At 40.1% G+C, this 10,631-nt stretch overlaps 1 protein-coding gene across 1 annotated transcript; it reads left to right on the forward strand.

The window, feature by feature from the left end:
- The first annotated feature begins 5,259 nt into the window (after window positions 1–5,259).
- On the forward strand, window positions 5,260–10,074 carry LOC125009834 (cytochrome P450 2J4-like). Its single transcript, XM_047588052.1, has 9 exons — window positions 5,260–5,522; window positions 6,073–6,235; window positions 6,369–6,518; window positions 6,702–6,862; window positions 6,956–7,132; window positions 7,216–7,354; window positions 7,499–7,686; window positions 8,472–8,613; window positions 9,251–10,074. Exons 1-9 carry the CDS (start codon window positions 5,322–5,324, stop codon window positions 9,424–9,426), a joined length of 1,497 nt encoding a protein of 498 aa, XP_047444008.1. The 5' UTR covers window positions 5,260–5,321; the 3' UTR covers window positions 9,427–10,074.
- The last annotated feature ends 557 nt before the right edge of the window (window positions 10,075–10,631 follow it).

Genomic DNA, 10,631 nt, shown 5'->3' on the forward strand with positions numbered 1-10,631 from the left:
GGACTTTACTCAACACTCAGCTGCTGATGCCCGTTTGCCAGCTCTTGAAGACACTTGGACATGGCTTGGAGCGAAACCCAAAGCCGCTGCCTGCTCCATGCCAACTCATCCAGAGCACTGGGCCCGACTGGGTACCAACAGGTGGAGAGGCACACCCCCCTCTGCAGAACTTGCACCCCCTCACTTTAACACCCACCTCACCAATAAATATGACATTCTCAGCGTCAAGGATTCAAGGATCGCTGGTCAGGCAGGTGGCGGTGCATGGTGGCAAGACATTCTGCCACCCAGGTGCGTCCGTCAACGAAAAGCTGCACTGCACCTGAATGACGAGCAAAGCTCAGTCTCCATACTGGTCATCGAGGCAGGTGCAAATGACATAAAAAAACAGCGGTCGGAGGAACTTAAAGATTTCATGCGCCTTGTTGACACTGTTCTAGACACCGGAAAGCCAGTAATTGTTTCAAGTTCGCTGCCCCCTCCATGTTTTGGCGATATGAAATTTAGTCGTCTCCGTCAACTCCACATATGGCTTAAGGGCTGCTGTACGCACAAAGGCATCCCCTTCGTGGACAACTTTGCTGCATTTCTACACAGGCCTACATTTTTCAAAAGAGACGGTTTTCACCTAAACTTGAAAGGGTCATGCCTCCTATCAACAAACACTGCACTGACCCTTCGCTCCTGTCCTTCCTGACTCGTTGCGTCATGGACCATCATCAGCCCCATCCAATCCCCTTGCAGCGGCCCCTACCCACTGAGACGCCAGACAGCATCCCTTTAAGCAACACAGCAAGACAATCCACACACCACTCCACCCTGGCATTTTCGAAGATAGCATTGGTGCCAACCACCCGTGAGTGTAACCTAAACTCAATCCCATCTCCACCTACTACAACATTAAATGAGGACAAACGCTGTGCCCCAATAACTGGACTGAAATCCCTGAATTCAGTGATAAAGAAACAATGAAAAATGCACTTCTTTCAGACTCTTAACAATACTAAGGTCATCTGGGACTCACGTTCTAAGCCAAAAAGGCCTACTACTGGGCCATATTAACATATGTAGTACATTAGGGAAAAACAACCAAATCGAACACTTATTGATTAATTCCAACATTGATACATTAACCATATCTGAAAGCTGGTTAACTTCTTCATCACTAACAGCTGCCATCAGTATCTCAGGTTAGGGGGTGGGTTATTGGTTTATATGAAGGACTGTTTAAAGTGTGAATCAATTGAATGGCCATCAGAAATAGATATTGAATGTAGTGGACTCAACATTACCATTTCCTCTGAAATGTCCTTCACTGTTATGTTTGTACCAATCTCCTTCCTCTAAAAATACATTTCATTATCAACTTAAAACCATCCTAAAATGCAATGATCTCAAAAGGGAAACTATTTTCTTAGACAATTTTAATATCAACTGGGACAATAAATCAAGAATAACCAAGACATCTAATTAATGAGTGGTCCAATGTATTAATGAATACTGGAGTTGAGGACAGCTGTAGCACCTTTTCTAAATGTGTTATGGAAGTCCTGGGTCGCTTCACTAAAACAGTAGAATTCAAAAAGCGTAAAAAGGCACTACCTTGGGTGAAGGATGATGTACAGAAGTTGATGAAAGAAAGAGATAATGCATTAAAACAATTTCTAAAAACAGGACTTATCTGTGACCACCAGACATTTACTGCAACAAACTAACAAAACAAACACGTAAAGCTAAAGCAGATTTCTTCACTGAAATGATAGATGGGGCAAATGGCAATGGAAAATTCATATGATATGATAAGCTAACAAAAAGAATCGAAGACACAACACCCAATGACATGCAGCTCCAGGTGGATGGCATTCTTATAAACGACCTGGATGTCATTGTTAGTAGTTTCAATTTGTTTTATACATTTAATTGAGGAGTTGACAATGAATTTTAAATGTCCAGACACTCCACATAACCCTCCAGATGACAGAAAGCCAGTCTTTAGCTTAAAGGAAATAACTGTTCCTGAGGTCCAAAAAATAATTTCATCTATGAAAAGCTCAAAGGCTAGAGATGTTTTTGGTCTTGACTGTAACCTTATAAAACATCATACTTAATAAATCTGTCCATAAATCAGGGTAGAGTTCCATCAACCTGGAACACTCTTAAGGTTACTTCAATTCTAAAGACTGGTGACAAAACGCTGCTTATTAAAACTCAAGAAAGACAGATGACGTGTGAAGACTTTTTAAATTCTTCATTGAATAGACAGAAATTTTTTTGGCCACAACAGATGACAATCACCATATTTGTTATTGTAGGAAGAGGCTCACAAGCTCGAGAGTCACCATATCAGCGTGCAAGAAAACGCTTTGCAGAGGCAGATGACACTGAGAACAGCACAGGGGTTGTACCCCATCCGGATCCAGTGCTAACAGACCATAACTACAACTGCCATCCCTCTCCTGGTCAGTATTTAAAAACATCCCATTCCTTCTTTCTTACAGAAAACTGAGATATGTGTAAATCATATCATTATCTTCATGCTATCAACCTAAATAGCATGTAAATGTTTATCTCTACCATCTGATCTGGGATCACTGCCCTCATGGATGACAAGAGAGCAAGTGCAGGCCACAATGCCTGACGAGTTCAGGCTCTGCTGTCCTCAGCTCAGAGTCATAATCTCAGAGTCATCATAGACTGCACTGAGATCCGCTGTGAAATGGCATCTTCCCTCTCATTACAGTTAGAGACATTCTCAGGCCACAAAAATCACACCACCTTTCAGGGTCTGATTGGTGTTGGGTCATGTGGTATTATCACATTTGTTTCTACACTGTACACTGGCTCTGTTTCAGACATTGAAATAACAAAGAGATCACACCTTCTATAGCTACTCCAGCCAGGGGGTGAGGTAATGGCAGATAAGAGCTTCCTGACTGAGAAGATGCTGTCAGAGGTGGGGGTAAAACTCATCATCCCTCCATTAAAAAAGTCCACCCAGCTCAGCAAGGAAAACACTCAGAAGACCCAGGCTATTGCTTGCTATTGCTATTACTGAGGATCCTAGTGGAAAGGACCATACGCAGGGTCATTTGGGATGAGCTTGTTCCACTCTCTATGGTAGGATCTGTCAATCACCTCTGGGCCATCTGTTGCCTGATGTCTAACTACCAGGGACCTCTTGATATCAAAGGGGACAAATCAGTCTAAGTCTTCCTATTGTGGACCTTACTGCAAGTGGCTGTACAGCTGTGGCCTTGTATACTGTAAATGGTTGCATGTAAATGTTAAGTGAACTGATTGTTTTAAAAATGAAATGATGTGACATCATTCACAAAAGTGTGTCATTGTCATAAGAACATGACATCAGTATTCATTTCTCTCCAGGTGGCATTGTTGCTTGTAATTGAGCTCATAATTTACTGGGAATTTAAAATTGTAGCCATTAACAGGTAACTGCAGAAACGCAGGGGCATCAGGGCGTCTAATGCAGTCTTTACTTATCGGTAAGAAAGGACAGAGCCAAATGGCACAGGGCCAAAGTTAGAGTCAACCAAATTAAGTTTCTCAAGCCCATGCAGCAGTTTGCATAACCCTGGTTGTGGATGAATGTCTTTGAGTTTTTCTCCACTGGCCATCATGTGAGGATCTGGAAGAGGCCCTGACAAAAATAGAGAAAGAGTAAATGAGAGGAAAGAGGATGAGAGCAGACAAAGGCAGGAGAGAAGATGAGAGTAGAATAATAAGAGGAGAGCAAAACTCATTCTAAGTCACCAGCATATGCTCTGTACAGTGTGCACTTTGCACCAGTCCTCACACTTCTTTTTGTTTTGGGCTTACACACTGTCATATCATTTGTTGCCTCTGGTGCAATTCCCCATAACAATAATAATAATAATGATAATAATATAGGCAATGAGAACTGCAAGTCCTACATTTTCATGAGTAGTAAATATAAATATGACCTGTGTCCTTGGCTGATGCCTGGTCTGCAGCATGCTGGTGCAGGACAGTGGCAATGGCACAGTCTTGAACCCCAAGGTACTGTAGTGTGCTGTCTGAAATCGCAGGGTTACCACGTGATTACACAGAGCTTTCAGCATGACAGGGTCCTCTCCAGAGTCAATTGTAAACTGGAAGTAGAGACATGGTGTGTCAAATTCATTTGGATAATTTCTAAATTATCAAAACAGTAACATGACAGAATATGAACTTATGGAACAGTAGGTGTAAAGACCTTGTTTTTCATTGAGTGCATTTACATGCCCAGAATAATAATAATAATAATATAGAGATATATACACTAGATGCAACGCGGCCGCCATCTTGGGGAGGGGGAAGCCGTGTCTACGCACTGTATTAGTGAACGGAGGCAGAGGTCTATCAACGATTAAAATCATCATAATTCACTGAATTTTCAACCGATTTTCAATCCGTTTGGTTTATTATAAATGTCAGACATATATGTATGATACAATATAGATTGATAAAATAAAAAATGCAGATAATGTGCAACGCCATTGAAAGGCTTGTAGGTATTCGTCAACACGTATTTATATTAACAATAAAAACAGAGATAATGATAGATTCAATAATAATAATAATAATAATAATAATAATAATAACACAATAGAGTCTATGATACAATGATCAAAATAAAAATATAGTTACAGGAAGAGTATATGTTAAATAACACTTAGACTTAAACTTAGACAGACTTTAATGATCCACGAGGGGAATTACTTTGTCACCGTAGTTTCGTTGCACATAAAAGTAAACACAAGTCCATCTGACCAACGCTGGGTTCCGTTCATGTAGCTACAGTTCAGACACAAAACTTATGTTAGCAGTTAACGTTAATGTTATATTTGAAACTGATAGATAGTTTAGGAACATTTCCTGCTTAGTACAGTTACATACAGTGGCTGATTTCTAAATGTCACTTTTATCATATTACTGATGTCTTAATAACAAAAACATATTTTGTTTTCTTATCCTTACATAAGCTAGTAACACGATACGTAGTTTAATTTTAGGCAATCTTTAGAAATACATTCAACACGTTCATAACGGTTAAATAACATAAAACATCTTCTCACTTGTGAAATTGTATTCCCTGTTGCTTAGTTTTGGTGTTTCTTTCATGAGAACATCCGTAAACGACACAAAAGTCGGTAAGGACCCCTGCCCAAGATGACGGCCGCGTTGACGCGTCTGACCAGCCAGAATGCGCATCTAGTGTTTATGTATCTATGAGAAGGGCCTGCACAACATTTCACTGACAGACCTTTCTTTAAAGTAGGCAGCGCTGTTAAGGCAAAGAAATGGAAGAGATATTCTACATCCTCGGCTTGGATTGGATCGACGTCAGGAGCGTCTTAATATTTGTTGGTGTTTTTCTACTTTTGGCTGATGTTTTGAAGAACAGAGCACCGAAAAACTTTCCTCCAGGACCGTGGGCACTTCCTTTCATCGGCGATCTTCATCGTATTCAACCTACCAGACTTCACCTGCAGTTCACAGAAGTATGAGTACATACATACAAACAAAATGATATCATTAGTACACAACAGTGTCTAAATCAGGGGGAAAGGAATCTTCATGACCCTATTTGTATTCACGGGATTTCGATTTAGTTTCGTTTTAACCTTTTTCTAAACATTACCGTGTCCTCCAATGAAGATTAGACGGAAAATAAATACGTCTGGAGGAATAATCCTGGCATGAAGAAAATCATTTAATTATCTATTTTAATAAATATTTAACATGTCTCTAAGTCTTCCACCATTAATACATTACATCATTTTATATACTGTATTCGGGTTTGGCAGGAAGTTTTTATGGAGGTCTAATGACAAGGGTTCAATAACCTATCACTGTCACTGAACCCTTCACCAGACTGACGAGGAGACATTTATCATTTTATTTTTTTAAAGATATTTTGGATACAGTACTGAAATCATGTCTGATGGCAGAAACAGTGACATTGAATGAGAAGGTGGTTCCAAACTTTTGACTGGTAGTGAATGTCACTCCAGTGTAGCACCATAACACCAGTCTGCTGTGTATGTTCAGTTTGCACAGAAATATGGAAACGTTTTCAGCCTTCGCCTCTTTGGTAGAAGGATTGTGGTCATCAGTGGCTACAAGTTTGTGAAAGAAGCCCTGGTCGAACGAGGAGAAGACTTTGCAGATCGTCCCCGTATTCCATTGTTTGAAGTGATGTTTCAGAATAATGGTAATTTTTTGCATTTTGTATCTAATGTTTCTAGCTTGTATTAACAATAATAATAGTATTATTAATAATAATAATACCAGAGAAATCAAACTCCTGATGATGCAGGGCTAATTGAGTTTTGTCTTCCTAAAAGGTCTTGTGATGTCAACTGGCTATCTATGGAAGCAGCAGAGGAGATTTGCTCTTCATACACTCAAAAACTTTGGTCTGGGAAAGAAGACCATGGAGAGATACATCCAGCAGGAGTGCCAGTACCTCACAGAGGCTTTTGCAGACCAACAAGGCACAGAAAACCATGATTTTTACTGTGACAAAAAATAATTTTATTCTGTACTCTGTGTTGTACATGTCATTTTCTTTACCTTGTAACTTTACAACCCAGCATACCACAACAGATTAGTGCATCATATCATGTGCACATGGTAATATTGGATCATGTTTGCAAATTTCTCTCTTTCCTTCACAGGCAAACCATTTAATGTTCAGCATCTGATAAATAATGCTGTGTCCAACATCATCTGCTGTTTGGTGTTTGGGAATCGATATGAATATAATGACAAGCAGTACCAGTATATTCTGGAGACGTTCAATGAGATTGTGCATCTGCAGGAAGGTTTGTGGGTACAGGTGAGCCTCCTTTCTAAGCAAGATGCAGTATTAAACAAAGATGCAATGTAGAAATATTGCAGAGCAGCAAATTAAACTGTTGCTTTACTTTAGATTTACAACACAGTCCCCTGGCTGATGAAGTGGTTTCCTGGACCTCATAAGAAGGTAATCACTTGTCTACAGCAAATAGTTGATTTCATAGAAATCAAGATCAAAGAACACAAAGACACCCTTGACCCATCATCACCAAGAGACTACATTGACTCCTTCCTCATAGAAATGGGACAGGTGAGTGTTTTAATGTGTCTGTTGTGTCCTTGCATTTCATATAAAGTACTGTATGTCAACTGTCTCTTGTGTGTCACTGGCAGAAAGAGGACAAAGAGTCTGGGTTTGATCTCAGAAATTTGTGTTGTTCGACTCTGGACTTGTTTGGTGCTGGAACTGAAACTACTACCACAACTTTACACTGGGCGCTGCTATACATGATTAACTACCCTGACATACAAGGTGTGTTTGAGTAATATCCAGATATTGTCAGAAGTCTCTCAAAGGATAGGGTCAGTCTGAGACTAAATGTGTGGAGTGTATAATTTCCCCTCAGGCATTTATGTGTCCCCAGACTCACATGTTTCCTGTTTCCACTGTGTGCAGAGAGAGTCCAGGCTGAGATTGATGCTGTGATTGGTTCGTCCAGACAGCCGTGTATGTCTGACAGAGAAAACCTCCCCTACACTGATGCAGTCATCCATGAGATACAGAGGATGGGCAACATCGTCCCCCTCAATGTGGCTCACATGACAAACAATGATACTACAGTGGATAAGTACACAATCCCAAAGGTACACAATCCACAGTAAATACTTTACAATCCAGAACAAAGACACCTTAGTTAAATAATCATTATTTATTATGTGTTCACTAAGGTAATGCTTAATATTTCTTTATTACTTCATAATTATTCTACTATTACCTACTGTTTATGTTCCACGTCAGACACTGTTTGAGTCTCTGAGAACTGAGGTACCAAATCATCATGCAGTCACCACAACAAAGGCCTCTAAAGTGAACAAAACAGGCTGCTGTACCAATTAGAATGAACTTTGGTTTGACTCATGACGGGCGACAAAGAAAACAACTGACTACTTTTATGAACTGTATAGTCCTTTTGCTTTGATGACAGCCTTGCACACTTTCAGTATTCTCTGAATGGGTTTCTTGAGGTAGTTATGTGGAATGGTTGTCAATTAACAGGTGGGTCTTGTCAACAGTAAATTAGAAGATTATTATTATCTTTATTTTTCCTTATTAATGTGTTTGATACCATCGGTTGTGTTGTGCAGACATAGGGTTGGTCCATAGTTATGTGCAGTGAATAGCCCTGTTTGACTGCAGTTTTAATCCATATTATGACAAGAGACACTCAACTAAGTAAAGAGAAACAACAGTCCATTATTACATGAATAACTACTAAGGACCACCTCGGGATTGAAAGATTAACTTTGCTTCCCCAAATTCACTCTTGACGAGGCTAAAGCTGAGGAAACTGTGGAACGTCAGCCTCAACAACAAATATGAAAAAACAATACGTTATTAACTCATTTAACCACTGCTGGTGTTTCTTCAGGGAACCATGATCCTGGCTACACTGCACTCTGTCCTCCATGATGTGTCAATGTGGGAAACTCCAAACTCCTTCAACCCTCAACACTTTCTGGACCAGGATGGTAAATTTAGGAAGAGAGAGGCCTTCCTTCCATTTTCTGCAGGTTAGTCCATCATTACTTAGTTGCATGTTGTTTTAGCTGAAGCTTTAAATAGACGAAATGACGGGAAGATACTAAGAAGATATGGCACTGGACAGTGCTACAAGATAAACATTGTGGACCGATGGCTGTGGACGCATTCCTGTCAAGTTCTCTGGTGCAGGTCTTGCACTGAAGACACTGATTAATTGAATTGGAACACAGCACTGTAGGTTTACAATTAGGAAAAACATGATGTGTGTGTGACAAACTCAGCTTCTGAAACCGCTTGTCCTCTGGAGGGTCGCAGGGTTGCTGAAGACTATGCCAACCGCCATCTTGTGAGAGGCGGGATACACCCTGGACAGGTCTGCAGTCTATTGCAGGGCCAATACAGAGAGACAGACAACCATTCACAATCACACTTAGGGCCAATTTAGAATAATCACCAGTCAACTTAACAAGCATGTCTTTGGATGATGGGAGGAAGCTGTACCCAGTACCCAGAGAGAAGCCACGCAGACACAAGGAGAACATGCATGTCAGAAAAAAATGTTCGGCCATATTCAGTCCCTGTATTTACTATAACTTTACAAAACTATATCTGAATATCTCATAAGGTGTCTTGGTCAAACTCGTCTGTTGTGTTGTGTGTTCTCAGGTAAGCGTGTGTGTCTCGGTGAGCATCTGGCCAGGATGGAGTTGTTCTTGTTCTTCACATCCCTCCTTCAGAGGTTTTCATTCTCTGCACCCCCTGGAGTGCAGCCCAGTCTGGAGTACACCATGGCAGCCTTTCGTTGTCCTAAACCTTACCGTGTCTGTGCTGTGCCACGATAAAGTCAGACAGAAAAACATCATGTTTTATGCTCAGTGAATCACCATCACAGTGTTCTTGGAATGCATCATGATAATCATGTAATAATTTCATGAAATAATGTAATTTGACATATTTGTTCTTCTCCTCAACTTAGCTTAAATGTTAAGGTAAATAGGTAAAATAACCAAAAACTGTCAGTTTCCAAAACACACTTACATACATATTGATGTAGCTTATCAAAACATACCTTTGTTCAAGTATGAACAATGATCGCTTGACCCAGTTAGCAGTGATCTCTATTGAAAATACTGTGGCACGGTCCATTTCATTTGATAACATTCTTGACAAATGGGGGAGTGCAAAGGCTCAACATGTAACAATGTAGTGGTAACATTTACCTTAAGTACTAACTGTTAAGTAGTGGGTGACACTACATGTAATTTGACTTATGTTTTGTTTTTGGTGGTAGATCACCTGCTGTGCTGTTTTGTTGTTTTTTTTTTCAGTATGATACCTCTCTCTATGTCTGTCTGTCTCTCTGTCTCTCTCTCTTCCTCTCTGTTGTTGTTTTTTGCAGTATGAAACCTTGTCACCAGTCCCAGTTGAAACTGCAAATAATACATTTTGCATTTAATGACTTGCTTCAAAATAAAAGCAGTTGAATACAAGCCTCACAAATTATTCCCAGCCATGGGAATGTGTCTGCATACCCCTCAGAAAGTAGGTAGTTGCGCCCCCGGCCCGGGACGTACTCCTGAATCAGCTGCTTCTGTTAACACTTATTGAGACAATTTGTAGTAATGTTAACGCAATGGACTTCTTGACGCAATATAAACTCAATGAAGTTGAACTAATTTTTAAAATAAGTTTTAAAAAGTCTTTTATAGAGAGCAAATATTCCACAAAGACTTCAGATAGTGTTTTTTTGTTTTTTTTATGAAGTTCCCTGCAGATGAGCATAAACATCTGAGATCAACTGTAGCTGTAGGAGCCATTCTTTACGTTGTGCATGTATTTTACCTTTTAACCACAAGGGTGCATTTGCGTTCTTGACACCCAGCAGCTGCCCAGCTGCTTAAAATCAGGAGATGATTAGTCTGAGTTGGATGGTGGTGGGAAAAGTCACAGTTCTTACTGACAGTCAGAGAAACAGCAAGCAACTGGTAATTTCTGTTTTTGTTAACCTACCTTTACTTTTTTGTTACAATGGGAACATCACCCAGAG

The sequence above is a fragment of the Mugil cephalus genome, chromosome 6 (assembly GCF_022458985.1).
Source record: "Mugil cephalus isolate CIBA_MC_2020 chromosome 6, CIBA_Mcephalus_1.1, whole genome shotgun sequence".
NCBI lineage: Eukaryota > Metazoa > Chordata > Actinopteri > Mugiliformes > Mugilidae > Mugil > Mugil cephalus.

What these genes read in the sequence shown, in the direction of transcription:
- LOC125009834 (XM_047588052.1), top strand. Translation starts at nt 5,322, where the DNA reads ATGGAAGAGATATTCTACATCCTCGGCTTGGATTGGATCGACGTCAGG. An exon ending in GGCTTTTGCAGACCAACAAG is followed by an intron (nt 6,519 to 6,701) that starts GCACAGAAAACC and finishes TTTCCTTCACAG; the next exon opens with GCAAACCATTTAATGTTCAG. An exon ending in AGGAAGGTTTGTGGGTACAG is followed by an intron (nt 6,863 to 6,955) that starts GTGAGCCTCCTT and finishes GCTTTACTTTAG; the next exon opens with ATTTACAACACAGTCCCCTG.